This window comes from Perna viridis, chromosome 11 (assembly GCF_037379345.1).
Source record: "Perna viridis isolate PV_CMFRI_1.1 ecotype Kerala chromosome 11, ASM3737934v1, whole genome shotgun sequence".
NCBI lineage: Eukaryota > Metazoa > Mollusca > Bivalvia > Mytilida > Mytilidae > Perna > Perna viridis.
The window spans coordinates 1365801-1390327 of NC_142455.1; the positions used below are offsets into that span (position 1 = coordinate 1365801).

A 24527-nucleotide genomic window follows, 5' to 3' on the forward strand; every position below is an offset into this window, starting at 1 on the left:
CGAATCATGCAAACGAAATGAAAAGTAAGGACTGCGCATGTCAAGCTTTTCTCCTATATACGTAGGCAAAAAGACAAGAAGAATGTTAGATTTCGCGATTTTTGCTGTGACTTTTGTGGTTGCATTGTTGATAGCAGTAATTTACCTTCTTCCAGTTAGTATTTTAAGATGCAGCAGCTGTTAGCAAAGACATGTATACATGACCTACTTTCTCTTTACCTTTAAGGCTTTATAAAATTATATTACTCGAGTCGAGGATACAAATGATTGTTTTAATCTTATCATAGACTCTTATCATATCACCTGGCCATAGGCCAACTGAGCTTATGCCATCATGAAAAAACATTGCTGCCGTTACTAAAAATAGAACATAGGGATCAGATGGCAGTTTTTGCAAATAACTCAAAAACCGTTGCTTTAGCAAATTTTTGGCTGGAAAATATTGTACATTATCATGAGACGGACCTATGCCAAAATTTTCAAAACAATTGGTCAACTGATCTAGGAGTTACGGCCCCTGAAACTTTTTTTTTTTTTTTGTATTTTCGCATGTGTAACTTTGAAAATCTCCTTCTCAAAATCCATTGCACAGAATTCAATGAAAGTTGGCATATATGTTCCTTTGGGTATCCCACACAAATTGAGGGTTGGGATTGTTGAAAAACATGGCTGCCATTACTAAAAATAGAACATAGGAGTCAGATGTCAGTTTTTTGCAAATTACTCGAAAACCGTTGCCTTTACCAAATTTCTGGCAGTGTAAAATTGTTAAGCATCATGAGAAGGACCTATGCCGAAAATTTCAAAACCATGCATTGATTAATGTAGGAGTTACGACCCCTGAAATTTTTTTTGTTTTTTTTTCTCACATGTACAACTTTGAAAATCATCTTCTCTAAAACCATTTAAGATCATTGAATGAAAATAAGCATAGTAGTTCTTTAGCGTATTGTGCTCAAAATGACTGTTGTGATTTTTAATCTGTGAATAGATATGGCTGCCTATACTAAAAATGGAACTTAGGGGTCAGAAGACAGGTTTTTGAAAAAAAATTCAAAAATTGTTACCTTTAGCAAAATTCTGGTTCAGGTCTTGAAAATGCTATGAAAAGCATTTCCTGCATTTGACAATTTAGTTGATTTTAACTTAGCCTGTCTCATTCCTCAAGTTTTTCAAATAAGCAAACGGTTAACCAGTTGAGTGATTCAGGCTCTCTTGAGCCTCTAGTTCACTAGATAGCCCACAGGACTATTTGATAAATCAAAATTTGGTCCTGTTCTAAGAACTTATTAAATTTTTAGAATTAACTTAAGAGTTTCAAGTTTCAAGATACCAGTAATCACCCTTCAAATTAAGGAGGTAGACCTAGTGTATGGGACATAACCTTTACAAATCATTGGAACGTTTGTATACAGCATTTTACATCAATCGTATGCAAGCATCAAAGTAACGTGGACTGATTTCATTCTATTTCAATTGAATGCTTTATAGGCTTTGGTGAAATTGAATATGATGCAAACATATCACTGATTTCAAGAGTTGTGTCCCTTACCCTAGGTCTACCTCCTTAAGTAAACACAGGACTACCGGATCACTTTAACAAGTAGTGTCAAACCTGATTGTAGAATTGAAAATGTGCTATCTTAGAGGCTTGACAAAATATGTAGTTTCACAGGGATAAAATAATAACAGTGGGGCCAATTGATTAAAAAAAATATTGATTTTGTATTGGCTATTTAGTTCAGCATTGTATGAGTGATGATTTTACAGCAAATAATTTTTAGGTGTTACTTTGACATTCCTTTTTGCACTGCATATATATAGAAAAAAACCTATAATAGGTGGTTGTTTTGGTTTTGTTTTTGTTTTTACTGTAAGACTTTGATACGGTAATTATTCATAATCTACTATATTTTAAGGGATCTTCAAGACCCAGCTCTATCCCTGGACCAGAACCCACCACGCAGGAGTAAGTATACTGTTTCTGAACCCACTACTTATGAGTTATATCCTGTTGATCAGTTTGAGAGCCTACTACTCATGGGTAAGTATAGTGTGATACAATTTGGGATCACACCACTTAGGAATAGGTTTTGTGAACCCACTACTCAGGAGTAGGTATAGTGTGAAACAGTTTATGAACCCACTGCTCAGGAGTAGGTGTAGTGTGAGACAGTTTGTGGACTCCCTATTCGGTAGTAGGTATATTGTGAGACAGTTTGTGAACTCACTTCTTGGGAGAAGGTATAGTGTGAGACAGTTTGTGTACCCACTACACAGGCGTAAGTATATACAAACAAATGTACCACATATGACAAGCATATGATAATTTACATACTGAAACATATGATTATCATATGAAATCAGAAACATGATTATCAAATGATGCTCATTTCATGTTTACCATATGTTGCAAACCATATGATTCTCATGTGTGGCACATGTGGCTATGTAGGGTGGAACAGATTGTGAACTCACTGAACAGAAGTAAGACAAAAAGGTATACCAAAAAAGTTAGTGCTTCTTATTTTGGCAGATGCCTATTGGTACACAAAGTTCTGAAACCTGTAGTAAATATTTCACGGAATTTATTTTGGTTTTTTTTTTGACAGATCACTTAAATATGACAAAATTAGCACCCAACAAAATTTACCCACTATATGGTAAAACCCAGTACTTGGCATTGGCATGCAGGGGAGGTAACTTTAATGTTCAAGTAATATTATTGGAGAAATTCTAGCTTGCATAGTGTTGAGTAATATTATGGCGTAAGGCTGTTAATGGATGAGGTTAAATAAAACAGTAACAACTGCAGGTAAAAATTGTTTTTTTTTATAAAACTGTAATCCATGACCTTGAAATAAATTTAGTCTAACAGGCAGTAAAAACAATTTGGAAATGATTTAACATGAGTTTTAAACCTTGTTAGTCTGTTAGCTAGAGAAGTAAGAATAAAGTTATTATGTCAAATGTGGTCTATCAATGATAAGGGCTTAGGGATTAGGGATCAGGGATTAGAGGGGGCCATATGCTTTTTATCACATTCCTGCTGGAAATGTCCCATTTAAATCAGAAATCGTTAGAAAAAATGTTAAGTAATGACCCATTGAAATTCTGAAGATCATTAAAGATTGGCCCATTCTCAAAATTTTAATCCCAATTATCACTTGTCTATAAATGAAGTCAGAATTTAAGTCTGGGAATTGTTTTAAATTTTGAAGAAGTAATCAAGGGAACCAAGATTCTAGAAGAAATCAAAAGAATGTAATCCAGGGATAAAGACCAGACATGGAAAACAGACATACACAACAAAAAACACAAAATAACTAAAATTATACATACAAAGTAACAAAAGCAAATGAGAAACTCGAACTCCACTAAAAACAGGGATCATGGACTAGGTGCACCGGTAGTTTAAGCTTCTTCTGCTTTTCTAGAATCTCCCACCGAGTTGCTTGTAAAACTTCAAGTCTGGGGTGAACAAAAGAGGATAACAAAACAATGATACGGTTCTCATGGTCAGGTGCATACACCATAATGATCCACAAGTTCATGATGACGCCCAGAAAACCAGGAAAACTAGCAAAATGATTCTGAACATTAAACTACCTGTTTTAAATTTAAAAAATGGTAGCTTTTGATTGTGCTTCTCTGGCTCATGACAGGCTAGACTGAAGTGGAACTAGATATGTGTTTGTATGTGAAGATATATATTTTTTTATAATTGAAGTAACTTTGGTATAGTCCAGTTCAAAGGTCAGCAATTCAGATTCCATGGAGCCTATTGTTAGTGTTCCTTACCATAAATCATCTTTGTTTCAGAGATGGTAACCTTCCAGACATTAGTAGAGCTGGGAGTCTGCATGAATTTTTAATGGATCTTCATAAAAAATATGGTTCAATTGCATCATTCTGGATGGGTAAACAGTTGGTAGCTAGTATTGCATCTCCTGAACTATTTAAAGAACACTTGAATGTGTTTGACAGACCACGTAAGTTTTATATGGGAGTTTGGAAAATGATTTCTTTCTGACTACCAGAATAATTATTGTACTTTAACATGTAATATCATAATGGGTAATTTTCACAGGGTGGTAATATTAAAGTATTTATCGATAAATAACAGATATTAGGAAAGAAATAGTTCTAAATACTAGGAAAAATGCAAATTTATGTTATAATGATCACAGTTTTATTTTAAATTATGTAATCTCTGATATTTATTTCACAAGAATCAAAGTCCTTCAGTGCTAACAGAACTTTGATTCAAAACTTTTGTCAAAACCACAAACTAATTTTTTTTTCAATTGGCAGATTCCATAAAAAACTTTATGTTTGTTTGCAATTACAACAATTGTTTTCATTTTTATAGCTGAATTATTCAGATTGTTTGAGCCTGCAATTGGCCCTAAATCTATACAGTATGCAAATAAGCAAGATGGTCGAAATAGGAGGAATCACTATGACCAAGCTTTTACTCATGATGCAATAAAAAAATATTATGAGACATTCCAAGAGGTAAGTTAGGATTTTTGTATTATGAGACATTCCAAGAGATAAGTTGATATTTAACTATTATGATATATTCCATGAGGTAAGTTATTTTATTATTATGAGATATTCCACATGTTCTGAGAGTTAAGTTATTTTAGTATTTTGAGACATTGCAAGATGTTAGGGTTAAAGTATTATGTGACATTCCAAGTGGTAAGTTAAGATTTTAGTATTACTAGACATTCCAAGAGGTAAGTTAAGATTTTAGTGTTATGAGACATTCTAAGAGGTAAGTTAAGATTTTAGTGTTATGAGACATTCTAAGAGGTAAGTTAAGATTTTAGTATTATGAGACATTCCAAGTGGTAAGTTAAGATTTTAGTGTTATGACACATTCCAAGAGGTAAGTTAAGATTTTAGTATTATGAGAAATTCCAAGAGGTAAGTTAAGAGAGTAATCAAGGGAACATTCCAAACAATAACTTTGATGTAAGTGTAAAAATTTGTATGAAAATGTAGTACAAGATGCAATACCACAAAAGGAAGATTAGGAGTGGTTTTAGATGTTGTAACTTTTTTTGTATATTAGAGTAATTAAGGCAACCAAGGCTTTAGCGTTAATCAAAAGAAAGTAATCCAGGACAAAGACCAGACATGGAAAAAAGACATACACAACAAAGGACATAAAGTAACTAAAATAATACATACAAAGTAACAAAAGCAAATGAGCAACTCTGACTCCACTAAAAACCGGAAGCATGGACCAGGTGCACTGGTAGGGTAAGTGTCTTTGAGGGAGGAAAAGGGGCCAGAAACAAGCATTTTTTTTCAATTTCCAGACAATAATTAAGTAATAGTGAATTAATTTCTTTCAAATTGTACCAAAGGGTGCCTAACCATAGAAAGATGTGATTGTGGGAGTTATGACTTGAACTGTTTCTTAATTAGGAATGTATAAGGGGCCAGAAACATTTCATTTTTCATGGTGTCCTGACAGTAATTTGATAAATTGTGAATGTATCCAATATCTTGCCATTCCCCAAAAGGAAATGATTTTAGGGTTATGACTTAAACATTTCTGATATATGGGCCAAAAAGGGCCAAAAACAAGCATTTTCCAAATTTGCAGACATTCACTTTACTTAATTAAGAAATTGGATCTCCATGAAATTGCTCCACATAATGCCATTATATTTTAGGGGTTGTGAACCATTCATGAATGAGGATGAGGGACCAAAAATAGGGCCACTTACATTCTAGTGAAATTATTATCCTTGGTATAACATTCAGAATCAAAATTCTGAGCTGTATCAGGTTTGAATGATGTGTCAATACTTGCCCAAAATGTTCAGTGTTGGACTGCTGTGGTTGTATTAAGCTGCACCCAATGATGCATTTTAATTTATTAAGTTGTCAAGGATCAAACTTAGGACTTTCTGGGTTTTCAACAGGTGGCACCAGGTGAATATCACAACTTCACTTCAATGAAATCACCTGTCAAAATTTTGTTAATTTTTGAGGCAGCATGCTGCAACAAGACCACCAATGCAATTTAAGTTCAATGAAATCCTGTTTTCAAAATATTGTTAACTTTCCCAAAGTTTGGGAGTACATGGGATGCATCCAGTCTGTTCATCCACCTGCTAGCTAGTCTGTCTGCATTTTTTCTAATGTTTAGTCCTCTTTAATTGCTCAAGGTATTGTCATCATGTTTAGATGTCTGTGAAATAATATAATAATTACTGCAGGAGGATTTCAAAGGGAGATGTTCTTGCTCAGAATATGTTCCTCATTAAATCAACTATGTTATATACTAATCAAAGAGTTATTTCCCTTTTTTCCAAGTTTCTAGAGCTTTCTTTGTAATCGATATAATTAATTTCATTCTTCAGACATAATTTTCTTCCTCTTTCTGCCGTTCCTTTCATCATATGTATATATACATGTACTTCCTACTTCGCATATTTCCGCATTTTTGTTAGCTTTAAAAAATCATGTCCAGTGCTTAGCATTTCAGTAAATAACAAACAAATATTCAATTGTCTTTTCAAAAATAGAAGTTTATGATGTCTAAGGAATGACAAATTTTCTGAAATTCAGCATGTACCACCTACTGATTGGGTCTTCAAAGGATATGCTCTTAATGATGAGATCAATATCTTTTCAGATAGCAGACAACATGTCAAAGAAGTTTTCATCTTTAGTGAAAGAAGAACACATTGCACTCAGCCAGTATATGAGTGCATATGCACTGAAAATTTCTCTGTTATGTCTAATGGGGGATAAATTCAATAATGACAAAGAGGTTTTGGAATGCCGAAGGTTATATGATATTGTAAGTTTAGAAAAACTGCCATCTTTTCTAAGGCCCAATCTATATATCAATGATGAAAAGTATTAGTAAATTCTGTATGAAAAATAACAATATTGATATTTATATCTTTGTCATCTATTACAAGAACTTCTCCATGTCAAAGAAACATGGGAGAAGTGAGCACTGACAAGGAGAAGTTTCTGCTCATTTCTTTCTCTAGATTAGGCCCTTGACTACTAATAGTACAGTGAAAATCTGTCTAAACCACACCATTGATGAACTCAGAACCTGTGTAAACCAGACATCTTGTGAAGTCTTTTCAAATCAATTTCAATACTTTTTTAACCTGTGTAAACAGAAAAAAAGGTATTGTTTAGAGTAGTTTCATTGCACAATTTCTGTGCTAAAATGCAATATTTGTAAGGAAATCAAACTTCTGTTTTTTTTAGCTTGAAACATTGATTTTTGGTTGAATATCACAGTGAAAACAGTCTTCATGGTTAAGAAGTTGTCCAAAGCCCAAAGCTTGTCAACATGGAGGTGGGCCTGTAAAATTAGCTATTGCAGACCAGTAGTCACTGTATACAAATGTCTGAAAAATGTATTTTGGGCCTGTGAGCTGGAAAGTTAGTTGTGAAGACTGTGAAAATAGATTATTATAAGTATGGTAAATGTCGGGCGGGCAAAATTATTTTCATAAGACTTTTTCTCAGCAACTTATAATCCAATCCTTTGGTATCCAGCATTAGGTATGGATTCTATATCATGGAATTTAATCTCAGGCCTGTTATACACCTGCTTCCTGCTCAACGAAATTCTGCCGTTTCTGTCGTTTACACATTTTTAGATTCTTATTTGGTGAATAACAACTATAGTTCTATTCAAGGGTTGTGCAACCAAAGGCATGGACATTATATTTCATGCTTATTTACAGTGTAGGGTTTGGAATGGATCAAAATTTCCAAATTGATGATCATTGTAGTAACATGGACAGATGATCGATGATAGATGTTTGGGAGTTTGATTAGGATGACCCTTCAATTCTGTATTGCCAGAATGCCTCCATTATATATTATGTAAATGTGTGAAATCTTCATCAATAAAGCCATGTGACAACAAATAGAATCGTCCAATGTTATGGTTAAAAATAGAACAAGTTGTCTGTCAACAGATAATTACTCCAGTCAGACAAGAGAACAGATGAAATTAGAAAAGAAGGATAGAGACGAAATCTTCTTATTTTTAAAACATGAACGAATTGATCATTGATTTGAAACTTCCCAAGCAACCGATACCTCAATTTTCCGGAAGATCATTGTGACACTAGTATAGTCACTTACAGTAATCATAACCTTTAAGCTATACCTAATTTCATACATTCAGTACCTTGAAATTTTTTTAAGCAGCACTCCAGCTAAGAATCATGTGAAATGTGATTTATGGGTAAAAAGCCAACATATTTTTATTTTTGATATTTTGTTTGAATTGCCATAGTATACAGAAATCAACATGCAGTTTTTCATGTAACCCGTGTTCTTAGGAGATAAAAGTTACATAGAATGCACTGTAGATTTCAAAATTAAGGGAAATAACTCTATAAATGACATTCAAATACAATAACATCTATTGGATTTTCAATGTTGATTATCTCCTAAGAGCAGGTAGATTTTAATGAATAATTACACATTTCATGGTATAGACCCATAAAACAACTAAGTTACAAAAATAAAAATATGTAGCTTTTTTAGGGTGTGTCACATTTGTCAGATTTTGCATGCTTCTTACAAAGACAGCTACTTAACAATCATTTTTCCTGGCTTTTTACAATTTGATTAGCTTCCATCCTTCATTATCCTTCATTAGTTTCAACAACAAAAAATGGTCTGAGACATTAGCAATAAATTTACTATCAATGGCCTTTACCAAAACTTTGTATTCTCCTAGACCATTTGTTATATTATAGATATGGAATGAGCTTACAAAACAACTAACTGATGTACCAAGTCCTGAGAGTCAACGAATGAAAACATTTAATGATGGTAAGTTTAGTGTGAGAGTCAATGAATTAAAACATTCAGTGATGGTAAGTTTAGCCCCAGGGTCAACGAATGAAAGCTTTTAATGACCGTAACGTAAGTTAAGCCCGAGAGTAAACTAATGAAAGCATTCAATGACGGTAAGTTTAGCCTGAGAGTCAACGAATGAAAACATTCAATGACAGTAAGTTCAGCCTGAGAGTCAATGAATGAAAGTATTCAGTGACGGTAAGTTTAGGTGTACTTACTTTAGATATACATTGCAACCTCTATTAAGTACTTCTCTGTCTAAGAATCGGGCAAATGGGTAAGAGGTGTGGCACATAAAGAAAAAACAAATTTTATTGTAATATCCAAGTATTTATACGTCATAACTACCAGGTATCCATCAAAGTGTTTGTAAAATTTGACTTTTTTAAGTTATTGATAGGTTAAATTTAATTGAAATGCACTATAGAAAAATGGCGGGAAAATATTCCCACACTTTTTCCATACATAAGCAGTCAAAAAATATCTACTTCAGATGCTTCATGGTAAATTTGAATAGCTTTCAGTTGTTTTCTAGATGTATTGAATATATTTGAGGCAAAAAAGAAAAAATTGAGAATTATGATGTGCCATTGATTGCCTGATTCTCATACAGAATCGTACTTTAACAGTCACCGTTTAATGAATGGTGAATGGTAGCATAATTAAGTGACCTTTCTAGAGAAGTGACCTTTTCAAAATAGGTTTAGTCAAATGATACAATTTTCAAAGTCCAAAGTGAAATATGAATAGATATGCATGCATGTGTCTACGTTGTATGTAACTATGTTTAGGGAAGGAAGTTATTGTAGGGAATCATGCTATACTAACATCAATATTTTTTCCAACCTGACTGAGACATTTTGTCTTTTATTTTTATTTATTACCTTTCATTGAGTGGATTTCCACACCTTTTTGCAATTTCATTAATTATACACTGGTATTTGTTTATTTTTTTTGTTTTTAGCAAGATCAATCAAGCCAACCGATCAATAAATCATTGATTCCTCATTTAAAGACCTTCCTAATTCCAGGGCATTTAATGTGAAAAAAATGTAGATTTAAATCGTTCCGAATGTAGGCACAAAAAAAACAACTGTTATAAACAAATAAAATGTCTTTTTCGGACAAAAATGTGTGGCTGGTGTCTGTGTTATAGAGGTGGTGACTAAATGGATTTAAAATATAGGGAAAAAGATCAGACAGGGTGGAAAGTGGCCATTTATTTTAAAAGCCAACAAAGTACCAGTTTCAAGGATTATTTTGGCATTCCAGGGGACATCGAGGCATTATTTGACTTTGGAGATTAGTAGAAAAATGAATCACACTTCATCCCCCTATATCTCAGGTGGACTGTGCTTAGTATATTCTAGCAGAAAAATGAATTGCACTTCACCCCCTATATCTCAAGTGGACTGTCCTATGTGTATTTTAGCAGAAAGGTGAATCTCCCTATATCTCAAGTGAAGTTTATCTAGTATATTCTGGTTGATTTGATGTGTCCCAGATGAACATAATGTTCCAAGCTCAAACCAAAAATATCTTTGAAAAAATGTATAGATCCCTTTGGAATCAATAATGATGCTTCTGTGTCCAGATATACCATTCTTATTTAGGTTAATCAATCCCTGTATTATGGTATACCTATAGATATGTCTTCAGTTATGGGTGGATTGATCCCTGTATCACAGTACACCTATAGATATTTCTTCTGGTTTTGGATGGATTGATCCATGTATCACGGTACACCTATAGATACACTTTTTTAGTTTTAGTGAATTAAATCCTTGTATCATGATGTGTGAAACGTCACATAATCGCTTTAAACAGATCAGACTATGCATCACAATCACACAGCAACCAGTCACAACGGTGAATTTTTCAATTAATCAGTTCATATCACATGGCCCCTTGTAATATGACAAAATATCTAGCTGTTCAAGAAGAAGATAAAACAACTAAGTCATAGAGAAATATTTTATTCATAACCCTTGAACAAAGACTAAACCATGAAAATCAACAGATGACTGCATATAACACTAATTAATTAAAAATACAAAAAGAAAGTAAGAAAAATATGGAGTATGGACCAGGTGCACTGGAAGGGTTAGTCCCTGCTTTGACACTGTAAACACATCTGTTTTCTTGATGGATCTGGCTATAACCATTACCATCAACAGGTCCATGATGTCTACTGTTTATTGTTCCCTAGGAAATAGAAATACTGGTGTGCGTTCATCTGGTCACACTTGTGGACCCAACTTCTCTGAAACTGTTTGACAAATTTTGTTAAAATTTATAGGATTGTTAGTTAATCATATTGCGCTGCCATTTTGTTTTGACAAAGTTTACTGGAGTTATAGGACTTAAGCACTTTTTTTTGTGTCGGTGGGGAACATATATAGAGTTGCTTGTTATTATTTTTTGTACTGTTTTTTAATATCTTTTTTATTCACAGCAAAAACAAAACTTTATAAAGTGGTAGAGAATGCTATAGAGCACAGACGGGAAAATCCTGCCAAAAAAGGAGAGCAACTCTTGATTGACCTGCTATTAGATTATTGTGATGATGATGAAATGCTGAAGAGTGAAATTTTTTCATATTTAATTGGTGGCTTTCATACAACAGGGAACTGTAGGTTTATGAGGATTTTTTGTTTTATATATATCATGTAATGGTTTTACTCTGTTGTCCTTGTCATTGGTGTCCATTACTTTTGTTTACATAAGATAATTTGAGTTAAACTTATTCAATTTTTTTTTTAAATTAACATAATTCTAGGGACATGGCCATGGTCAAGGGCCCTGTATTTTTTTTTTGCCCCACTCCTTTTGGAAAAATTGTGGTTTCATATTAATTTGTTGGATACTTATAGTTGTGGTTTTCGTGGATAGAGTTTGAACCATGAAATTAAGATTCTGAAGAACAGTAATTTTTGGGAACGAATGTTGACTCAGTTTAATCTCTGCATCTGTCAGTTGACATGGGGGAGAAGCCACAATTGGACCAGTCAACATCCTGTTACCCTCAGTTGTTTAATTAAATGGAATATAAATTGTTTTTATTGCCACATATGGTCTTGGGTCTACCTGTGTTATGTTATGTCAGTTAACCAAAAATAAATCTTAAGATTGACATTTGGTTTTCTCAGCATTTCTCCTCTTTCCAATATTACCAGTTGTCTTAAAAGTGATGTTCAGTAAACTCTGAGTTTTACCACTTCCTGTTTATTATAAACTAGGAATGGCGCCTCAAGTTTTCATTTGCAAGAATTTAGAATAACTGGAACTTTCTCTCATAATATAGAAAATGAAAACAGGAGTCTTGATTCCCTGACAGATGTATCATACATATTTCATTCATGATTGAAATAATTTATGCATCAAGCACTTATGCATTTTAGTGCCAGTGTCTTCAAAACATCTTTCAATAGTTTAAATGCTTTCAATGCTTAAAAAATTTTCATTTAAAATTTTGAGCATTTTGAGCATTCCTTCAGTGATAATTTGCTGGAAATGCGTCAATTTTTGTTTTTGTTTTTTTTTTTAACATCAACAAATTTATCTATCCAATGAAATGTCTTTTTCCTCAATTGATACCCATGAAACTTAATTAAACCACTGTAAGGGGCTAAACAATGGAAAAACTAATTGTTTATCAATTTTTTGTGATTCAGATGTTGATCTGTTCCTTTTTGAAATTCAGTAAAACTAGATTTTCAATTGGTAGGCTTATTTTTAACTTTTTTTGAGTTAAAGGGGTACAAAATTAGGCTATGCCAAAAAAAATCAATATTTAAAAATTTTTGTCCCAAATTTTAAAATTGTTTTGCTTTTGAAAGAATAATTAAGAAAACTACTATGTTAATAATTAGATTGCATTTATCCCTTTAAGTTTTTGAATTAGAAGGTGTCAAAGTGGCCGCAGGGCAGAAAATCAACTTTATAAAAATAATTGGTCCAATTTCGAAAATTTTTAATTGAATTTCAAATTTTGTGCTATATTTTGTTGAAACCAGTTGTGTCCATAACAAACTGTAAGTCCCTATGTTTAAGTGTGTCAAAAACTAATATTGTGTCCACACTTGTCCTAAGGGAACAGAGTTTTACAATACTGGGGTTGTATCATGATGCACTCCGCAAAGCTCTTTGTTGGTTACTAATATTTATTTTTTCTAAGTACAAGTCAATATAAAATTCAGACACTGCCTATGGTAGAGGTAATGATACAGAAAAAACCAACAAGCAAACAATTCTTGTTTGGTCTACATATTCTATATTTTTTGTGTTATGATTGTCAATCAGATCAGTACTTTAAACAAAAACAAACTTTTACCTCCCACTAAAAACAACCAAATCAAACAAAACTAAGAACCATAACTCTTGCTTAGTTCCAATTTCATATACAATCTATGTAATTTTTTTATTTAGAAAACAACCGAATGACAAACTAATACTGTTTATGTGGGCAGTGGACATTTTTGCGCTGTTTCAATATTTTTAAGTTGGCATAGGACTTTTTACCCCAATTCACCTTTAATTTTTTATGACTTCCTAGCACTGTTTACCTGTATGGATTTACCTGCAGACCTGTATACATCATTGATCTTGTACACCAGTCCTGATAATCAACCCATACACATACATGTATGGTGAACACTTTTTTCATTACAAATACTCACAATATAAAAATCTGTCAAGGTTACATATGTCCTTGGCAATGCCACAAGGAATCATTATACACATGCTTTGGCCAATGTTGACTTGTAAATTATTAGTCACCAGATTTTAGATGTAAATAGACATGTACTCTTTAGTGCTTCATATTGTTTGAAACATTTTACATATTATATATGATTAAAAACGAATAATTAAACATGTATATTATATATAGTATAGTAACCGGTGCTAAAAAGTTGTAAGCATATTTGAATTGGTGCTAAAAGGGTAAAAATCTGGTATTAAAAAGTCTTACCAAAGTGCTAAAATGTCTAATGTCAGTATTTGTTGTTTGTAACTTGTTTTTGAATTTAAAGGTGGGTTTTTGACATGCAACAATCACCTTCTGCCTGATTATTGTAAGGACTGATTCTTAAGTACCAGTCCACATAAAATTCAGGCACCGCTAGTAGTAAAATGATTCATGGTGTAGAAAAACCAACTGAACAAATGATGCTCTTTCAGTCTACACATGCTATACTTTCACAGAATGATGAACATTTCTGTATTTAGATCTGCACTTTTTAGAAAATCATGCACTGTAATAGTTACAGTCATCTCCTACTAAAATCAACCAAGTGAAACCAAATCTAGAATAATAACTCTTGCAAAGTGCCAATTTCATGCACAATCTATGTAACTTGTATCTCAAAAGCACAACAACTAAATGGAAAACTAAGTGGTCATGTGATCAGTAACTGTTTCTGAACCAGAAATAACATTGAATTTGATGGGTTTTTGACATTCATGAAATCACCTTTTGTCTGATTTTTAAAAAGGCAGCTACATAAACGACAAAAACATTGTGATTTTACTGTTGTAATAGACGATGAAGTCCTTATAATTGTAATCAATATAAATTTAATCTCTGACCTTTTGGTAAAGTAAAATACATAATATTTTTTGTTAATAATACCTAATTCTATTTGATTGTTTATTTCTCATCTGGGCAAGATTTATTATTTTCCATAAATTAATTTACTGTGATGTCATTAATGTCGATTGGTCCACAGTTTGCAGTTCAAATAATTCTAAACAAATTAAGGCTTATCTTAATTTTGATTTAAATCAATTAGAAATTAAATTATAAGAATTGTTTTAATTTTTGACCAAGTTATGCTCACATAACCAACTATGGGGCAACTTATGCTTGTTCATAAACCGCTTGGTTCATGAAGAGTAAGTATGTTATTTGATATAACCTGGTCAAATATTCCTTCAGAATACAATTTCATCCTTTTGCAGATTAAGCCTGCTTCATATTATACTATAACCATATTAATTTTCGTGGGGTACTAATTTTTGCTATTTTTAAAGTGCACAGAAAACTGCAAAAAATGTTACTCACAAAATTGGTTTTCAGCACTAAATAATGCTAATCCTTTTTTGAAACTGTCAAAATTGATATCTGCAGATATGTTCCCTTGACGGAATCCGGCAAAATTAATACATTTACGGCATACAATTTTGCCTAAGTTCTCTTTCTTTCCTTTTAAAAGTCAAGCCCGCAATAAAGGCTCCTTTTAAATTAAAATGATCATATTTTTTTTGTAGTATTGACCTGGCTATTTTATTTTTTGGCCACACATCAGGATGTACAAGATAAAGTTCACAAAGAAATAAAAGTTCTTGGTGGAAATACTGTTGATCATGTCAGTATAAATGATTTAGTGTAAGTAGACTATTGTAAACATTGTTTTCTCAATGATTTGGTCATTTTATCTACTTCTTGGAAGGCTAGATATTTGTGATTTTACAACATTGACTATGTGATTCGTGATGTGAAAAATATGCCGTTGCGAGTTGTGTGGTTTTGCATGACTTTTCATAAAACCTGATTGGTCAAAAATGTCATTGTGTTGTTCCTTGAGTTGTTCTCCTGACATCACAGACAGACAATTTCAAGAATTTCCGTCATGATAATTACCAAATGTCATGCGGCCAGATGTCCCAAAGGAATCATACAGTTTTACAACTCGTGAAAGTTAAATATGTATTTTGTTTGTTTCCTTTGATGGTGTATATCCTGTTCTTATGATAGTCTCCTTGCTGTTATCTACATAATCTGCAATTTTTGTTCATGTATAAGTCCGCCTAAAAGTTAGGTTTATCATATTTCAAGATAATCAATGGAACTGTTTAAATACATTTGTTATGTACTATAAAGGACTTTTTCTGCATTCATTTCTTCGCATCTGCTTTATATCATCAATTATTCTGACAGGAAATGTTCCTATACTTTTTCTGTAGTAAAATATAACCAAACTTTAAGGAAGTAGACTTAGGGCAAGGGGCATAACTCATGAAATCAGTGATATGTTTGTATTATATTAAATTTCACCAAACTCTTTCAAGCTTTCTTTGAAGCAGAATAAAATGAATCCAAGTTAATTAGATGCTTACATAAGATTGATGTAAAATGCTGAATACAAATGTTCCAATGAAGAGTGGTGTCCCTTACCCTAGGTTTACCTCCTTAAGTGTTAATATCTCCTGTTACCATACTTTGCACCCTTATTGTCTAATGCAGTATCAGTGAGGTCTACTGAAGGATTTCCAACCTAGAATTTTTTTTAGAATTAGAAATGGTGAATCACTTTTGTCATATGCTTCTGCCTGGTTTTCAGTGTAAGGTTTTGTGAGAATCAGGCAAATTTGAAAAATTATCAGAAACATGAATGTCAGAAACCCAATGATCAGACAATAAAATATCACTGGAGGATGATTTCTCTTTTTGAAAAAAAAAAAAAACATTATTGGTCTGTGCATCATTGGATTTGCTCACATTTTTTTCAATAGAATGTTCCTAATGTCCTTAAAACATTAAACTTTCAGTGGTCTGTCCTTGTCAGGAAAGCCCACTAGACATATAGAAGTTGTATATTTTTATCAAGCTTTGACCAACAAGAGATGTATTGACAAGAGATTGGTATATTTTTATCAAGCTTTGACCAACAAGAGATGTATTGACAAGAGATTGAGTGATATTTCCCTGTGTTCAGTTGCAATGTGAAAGAGTGACCTTTTTTACCTGGATTACCCTCACAGCCCTTTTTCAAAAGGTGCAGGGAACACAAATAAACATGCATGCTTTTTGTACAGTAAATATTTTCCCTCATTCAAAATCAGATTTTTTTCTTGTTGATAAGACATGTACACATTTGTATCATTTACTTATTCATTTGAGTTTTTGACAAAGTTATCTGCCTTTGAAACAGTCATTTTCAGTGCATTTCAATTTCATACCAATATGATATGGAAAATCTTATCTCTTTTCCTTGAATTTGATGGTGCAAAAGTCAAATTAAACTTTCAAAATGGTGTTTTTTTGTACCATGTTTCATCCACTGCTTGATTTTTACAGAGACTGATACTTAAGGCAGAGCTCTACTTAAAAACTCACTTGGACCAAACTTGGGTTTCATGTGGCTACTGAAACTCTGAAGTCCCTTCATTAAAAACCTTTCAAAAGATTCTCTGTTACTCTACCATTCAGGTTACATCCAGATAAGCAACTCAAGCTCCTGGGAGTTAAAAAGTTAAAAAGTAGTTCTATCTATTGTTCAAATTTCAGGTACACCAGACAGGTGATTGATGAAACTTTAAGATGTTCCGTGTTGGCTCCCTTAGCTGCAAGATTTCAGGACTTTGACTCAGAACTTGGTGGCCACAAGATTCCTAAAAATGTATGTATTTAAGGACACCTAGAGTAAGGAATATAATCTTGAAATCAGTGATATGTTTTGTATCATTTTCAATTTCACCAAAGCCTATCAAGCCTTCATTTGAAGTGGAATGAAATCAGTCCTAGTTACTTAGATGCTTTCATGAGATTGATGTAAAATACTGAATATAAACGTTCCAATGATTTGTTAGAGTTATGTCCCTTACCTTAGGTTACCTCCTTAAGTAGTAATCTTTGTAAGAATCATGCAAATTCTGTAAAATGTGATACACCTAGAACAGGCTACACATTTTTATTTTTATTATTTAGTTGCTTTATAGGTCTACATGATGAAATATATAATTATTCATTCCAATCTGTCTGCTCTTAAAAGATAATCCACATTGAAAATCCAACAGTTTCTATTGTATTTAAGTGTCATTAACAGAGTAATCTCCCTTAATTTTGATTTACATAATTTTTATCTCCTATGAATAATGATTATATGAAAAACAACATGTTAATTTCTGTTTACCATAAAATTTTAAACAAAATGTCAAAAAATAAAATGAAAATCTGTAGGCTTTCCAACCATGAATCATGTTTTGAATGATTCTTAGCTGGAGTACTACTTAATCTAAGAGGGTGCAACTTAATTACTTTTTATACCCAGCCAAACCTACTGAATAGTTACATGTCCATTGGTTGGTCTGGCTTCTGATGGTTTTCAGAGGATTAAACTTGAGAATGGATCAATGATTTTTTTTAACTATGTTAAAACTTAGCACAGTTGTTATTGCCATAAAATACAGGTTAAGTTTAATTTTCAGACAAATCCAAAATGTAGTTTTTAAGTTCAACCAATTTAACAATATATTGCCCCCTATTTAGTTAACCTGGTCATAGGTCATGTGAGCTATTGACATCACTTGGTGTCCTTTGGCATCATCTGTTGTCATGGCTTTTGACAATTTTTCAAACATTTTCTCCTCAGAAACTACTGAATGGATTTGGATGAAAATTAGCATATTTGTTTCTTAGGGTATCCTGTACAAAGTTTTTCCTTTGATTTTTGATCCGTTGAAAAACATGGCCACCGTTACTAAAGTAGAACATAAAGGTCAAACACCATTTTCGAAATAGTTGCCATTTTCCAGCTAATTTTTTATACTTGCTTTTATTTCAACAATATTAAGTTTATTTAGTGAACATGGTCTCCTAAGTTGAATTGGTGATGGTGAAAATGTTGCAGTTGTATAGCCATGATTTAACTTCATTTTTTTATGTTCTTTCTCAGCAAATGTATAGCGGCTGATGTCCCCACCCCCAGGTTATGTGGGGTAGGGGGGTGAGCCTTAAGCCCAAATTTTTTTCAGAGGTTCTAAAAATACCTTGAAGGCATTTCCAACATTTTACAGTGCCTTATGTACTCAGTTAAACTTACAGCATTCATCAATATAAGCTCTTTGTCAAACATTGTAACAAAACATGATACTTTTACTTACTTGGTTAATAGGGCAGTGTTTGGCAGGTGAGCAATTCAGGCTACTGGGAGCCTCTTGTTTAAGGTGTATATATATATATATATAACATATAGTTAAGAGGTTGATAGAGCAGTTTGTTACCCTGAAAAATCATTGTCACCCTGAAGTATAGCATAAACATCTATTATATTCTGATTTTAGACTCCAGTTATTCATGCCTTAGGAGTTGAACTACAAGATGAAACAAGATGGCCGGTGCCAAACAGGTATTTCAAATATACATATAATTTACCAAATTTGGTAAAAGCTAACACTGTAAAGGTATCTCATGAAACAATGTGTGCAAGACTTCTTACAATAAGGCTTCTGAAACAGCGTTATTACAACATGATGAAAGTCATCATTACAGAACATTTATGGTGGTGATCATGAACTCATGGATTGCTATGGTGTATACATCTGGACCATGAGAACTGATTTGTTCACTGTGTCATAGTTTTCCCTTTCTCTTTTGTCTACCCAGGACGTGACTCGGCGGGTGTTTCTAGAAAAGCAGAAGAAGCTTACCCTAACAGTGCTCCTGGTCCATGCCCCCGATTTTTTTTTTGGGGGGGGGGTTGGGGGAGGGGGGGAGTCCAGGTTGCTCATGTTATTTTGGTTATTCCATGGTCTTTGTCATTTGTTTCTATTTTCCCTGTCTAGTCTTTATCCTTGGTAATATATTCTCTTGAATTCCACTCAAATCTTGATTCCCTTGATTACTTTTTCAGTTATCAATTTGTCCATCTTTTAGCAACAAATGGTGACCAGGATGCAACTTTTTCTTGCAAGATAAGCTTCTGGTATTTTTAATGAGGTTAGATGACTGCAGGATGTGATGTGTACCAGGGTCAGTGATATTCTTTGACCTTGAGGTAAAAATTTTGAGGTATTTTTTTTTGTAATACATTGTGACTGCATTTTTCTTTGATGTTTGGTATATGGGTATTAGTTTGTTTTCAGATATTTGTCATTGGAATTCATCAACTTTGTTGCAACAGTTTCATTGAGTATCTTAAGATATGATGAATAACCCCCTGCCTGGTTTTTTAACAGACCCATACTTGAGTTACTTTTTCAGTTTTGTACTTTCAATATTTTTTATGTCTGAACAACAAAATTGAAAGTGTATTGTGGTTTACTTCAAGGCCCCACTTATAAAAATATTTGTTTCCTCTTACCGGACCCTAGCACCTGTTTCTGAGTAGGCAGGTAAAGGAAATATGTTTTTTCCCCATACTGTAAAAGTATTAATTTTCATGGTTGCTAATTTTCTCCGATTTTGTAACATGAACATATTAGTGGGTATCAATTTTCAAAGTTTAAAAAAATGATAGCGTGATATAGTGTTAAAAATCAATTTTGTGGGTACTATTTTTTCATGATTTTCTGTCCACCACGGAAATAGCGAAAATTAGTATACCACGAAAAATTTATACTTTTACAGTTGTTCATATGATTCTGTAAGAACAATGATCAAAGAAGTGAAAAATGTTGCTTTGAAAATTTTTAAAAAATCTTGTCAAAGAATTGCAGTAGAATTCTTTGGGTAGAGTCTATTTTATGGGTAGGTAGGGTAAGGGAAAACTAACTTGGATTTCATTTTTTGGGTAGAGCCTATTTTATGGGTAGGTAGGGTAAGGGAAAACTAACTTGATTTCATTTTTTGGGTAGAGCCTATTTTATGGGTAGGTAGGGTAAGGGAAAACTAACTTGATTTCATTTTTTGGGTAGAGCCTATTTTATGGGTAGGTAGGGTAAGGGAAAACTAACTTGATTTCATTTTGCGTCTCCTTCATTCCCCAACCAACAGATTTCTCACCAGGTCTTTTCCAATGAAACAATGAAAGTTTACATGATGTTTCTATTAAGTATCAGTCTTTATAAAAATCAGACAGGAGGTGATTCAATCATGTCAAAAATCCACTGAATTCGGTTTTATTTCTTGTTCAGAAACTGTTATAGATCACATATCCAGTCTTAGTTTTTCATTTCATTGTTGCGCTTTTGAGATAAAAATCATACAGATTGTACATGAAATTGGCAATTTGCTAGAGTTGTCACCCTTGATTGTGATTTGGTTAATTTTAGTGGAAGATAAATGTATGATTTTCTTTCAAGTGCAGGTCTGAATACAGAAGTAATTCTCATTATGTGAAAATGTAGACTGAAAAAGCATTGTTTGTTTGGCAGGTTTTTCTACACCATGAATCACTTAATCATTGGCAGTGTGAATTTTACATGATTGGTACTTAAAATTTTTGCTTTATTTTATTTTGAGATATTTACATCATTGATTGTATCTTGATGTTGTTTTTGTTCATTCTATTGTACTGATCTTTATATGATGGAATTCAGGCCTTGGATTTTGAAAATTTCAGAGATCTTTCAATTTTGCATTCCTTTTTAGGATTTTGATTAAGAAGGTATAAACATTATGTAAGTGGCTACTCAGACTCTTGAATACTGTTTCTTCAAACTAAGTAGAGTGAAACCTGTCTAAACCAAACCCTGAATAACCCTTTATTGACACCTATCATAACAGAAAATGAGAGAGGGGGAAAAATGAATTTTGTAGTTTTTTTAAAAGGTAGAGATAGAATTTATTCCACTTGATTTGGTGAGTCCTGACTAAACATGTCATAATAAAAAAATCAATTTGGATTTTTAGGGACAAATTTGGGAAAATTATCATGCTTTGACAATGGGAAACAGCAATTTTTCAGCTCTTATTCATATAATGGAAAATCACTGACTGTATTTCTGCCAAGATGTTAAGTGAAATGTTTGCATCTTGTTGCTTGAAGTTCTGGCTGAATCTGCATACTGATAACAAATTTGCTCAGTATTTTCCAGTTCAAACTTTCAAACTCAAATCTTTATCATTCATTAATATTTTCATGCTTATATAAACAGGAAATGAAGAGTTTAAGAGCAGAAATATTGTCAGGAAAATTCAAATTTATGTAATTGATTGATTTGTATCAACCTGATGTAGATTAGTTTCAAAGCTTAAGGAGGTAGACTTAGGGTAAGGGACACAACTCTTACAAATCATTGGAATGTTTGTCTTCAGCATTTTACTTCAATTTCATGTAAGTATCATATTAACTTGGACTGATTTCATTCTGTTTCATATGAAAGCTTGATAGGCTTTGGTGAAATTGAGTATGATACAAACATATCACTGATTTCAAGAGTTATATCCCTTACCCTAGGTCTACCTCCTTAATAATAAGGTTTTTATTTCTAGTACAAGTCTTGGTATGAATTGGGCAAAATGGGAAAAATCTGAAACATGAGTATAAAAAAATCCATAAATCTTAAAATATAATTTCATACACAGAATTCACCTCTTTGTTAATGACCACTACATGGATTTAATTTCTATGCTGGATATGTTTGGAATATTTTTACTATAAGGTTAGTTTTGTTTCCTGCTACCAACAAGAAAAAAATAGGGTAGGTAGGGAAATTATTTTATTTTCAAAAAAACATTTTACATTGGGAACACAATTACTACTATAACAGTGCTTCAGCAACAATTGCCATAAAATTTTTAGATGCACAAAAAATAGGGCAACAGGAAACAGACATTTTCTTGGACTAATGAAACTTTACATCAAGTTTTACGCTTTAGAAAATACTATGCTTAAATAATTTTGGGACCACAATTTGGTACTTGTATACATGCTGGAATGTTTAAGTGTCAGTCCCTGTAAGAATCAGGCAGTAGGTGAAACATGGTATGAAAAAAACCACCATTTTGATAGTGTAATTCAACTGTTTGCACCATCAGAATCAAGAAAAACAGACAAGATTTTCCATATCATGCTGGACCATTGAGTTAAAATTTCATTGAAATGCACTAAAAATGAACATTTCAAGGGCAGACAACTTTGTCAAAAACCTCATTTTTTAACATTCTATTGGAAAATTTCTGAGCAAAGCCAGTGATGCAGAGATTATATTGTGTTATTTTCAAATAGATAAAGTACTGTGAGTGACATTACATTGTCAGATGGGTGGGTTTTTGACATGTTTCTGCCTGATTCTTACAAACACTTACACTTAAGATTCGACTCATTTTCATGGGTCAGAAACCTCCAGTTCTCACATCTTTTTAATTATACCCCCATAAGACAAAGTTTTGGGGGTATGTAAGAATCACCCCATCTGTCTGTCCACATTTCTTGTCAGCATTACTCCTCCTGAATTGCTCAAAGGATTTCATCGAAATTTAATAGAAAGGTTGGGCATCATATGTAGATGTGCATGAAGGAATATAGACTCCAAAAAGGAAATAATCAAAATAAAGTGAAACTCCTAAACTGCTAAAGGGAATTTAATGAAATTTTATAGGAAGGCTGGCCATTATATGTGGGTGTGCAGGAAGGAATATAAAGAGAGATAATTGAATATTTAGCTTATAAATATAATTTCATTAAAAGTTGGGGTTATTCTCTTTGTGAGCTTGCTCACAGTATTTCTTGTTTTCTTTTAACTTGAAGATATATGTAGATTTTTGTTATTTTTTTAGATTTGATCCAGACAGATTTAGTCCAGAAAACTCTAAAAAGATGCCATCACTTGCTTTCAAACCATTTGGGTTTGCAGGAAAGAGAGTATGTCCAGGTTACCGATTTGCCTACGCCGAAGCTACAGTACTCATTGTGACCTTGTTACAGAAATTTAAGTTTAATATGGTGGAAGGTCAGGTGATCACCCCCGTCCATGGACTGGTAACGCATCCAAGTGAAGAAGTTTGGATAACAATCGAGAAGAGATAAACATTGGCTAAGGCACTAACTTGTGCATAGGGTTTCGCACATGAACCATGTTGGAAGTTATAAGAGTTTTATTTTTCTTGAGGAGGGGGGAGCTAGGATCAACTTTGAAATAAAAAGGCAGGACAGTGATGTATGATAAAAATAATCCAGGATAAACAATTGAGTTAATCCAGGACCAGCAAGAGTAAAAAAATAAAAAGTCAGGTAAAAATGATTCTGAAAAAAAAATCTAGGACACAAAATTTGATCATAGCCCCTCTCATAGAAATCAAATGGTTGCTCCCTACACGTGAAGTTTTTTTTGTAGATGATCAAATAGTTCTTTGAGAGCTTGTACTCAGATAATGACATTGTACAAATAGTTCTTTGAGAGCTTGTACTCAGATAATGACATTGTACAAATAGTTCTTTGAGAGCTTGTACTCGGATAACATTATATTAATTTGTTTGATTACCTCTGCATAACAAACTCCATAACTAGTTTTTATTTTTATTTTTATTTTTGTTTTTTTTTTTTATTATTTCACTCGCTTAAACCACATTGGTATATTGTGTGATTTAGATGCTCATCCAAAATTAGATATATGTTTGTCTGTTCCACTTTATATCCTTATACAATGAAAACTGTCTAAACCAACTAATTTTGGACTTTAAAACTGGATAAGTTAAGACCGATGTTTGGTTTTCCGATGTTAAAAATACTTTTGGAAATTGATTCGAATACTTTCAAAAGTGTCTGGTTTTGTCAGGTTATTTGATTTTCAGGATTCAGTTTAGGCAGGTTTCACTATGAATACTTGTAAACTGCATGTGAAGTTATAACCTTGGGGCCTTTATAGTTGAGTCCATTTTGCAAGTAGTTCGAAGAGAATTGGTTTGAACTTTATTTACAGATCAACTGTTTTAGTTACCTCTGTATAATATAATTGCTCTTTTCACATTAAACTCCAAGACAAGTGA

At 32.8% G+C, this 24527-nt stretch overlaps 1 protein-coding gene across 1 annotated transcript; it reads left to right on the forward strand.

Annotated features, from left to right (window-relative positions):
* On the forward strand, positions 1–24527 carry LOC148602271 (cytochrome P450 20A1-like). The gene is made up of 11 exons (XM_088551598.1): positions 1–154; positions 1920–1969; positions 3823–3992; positions 4373–4518; positions 6662–6829; positions 8772–8847; positions 11330–11506; positions 15145–15262; positions 17165–17276; positions 18940–19004; positions 23318–24527. Exons 1-11 carry the CDS (start codon positions 38–40, stop codon positions 23565–23567), a joined length of 1449 nt encoding a protein of 482 aa, XP_088407724.1. The 5' UTR covers positions 1–37; the 3' UTR covers positions 23568–24527.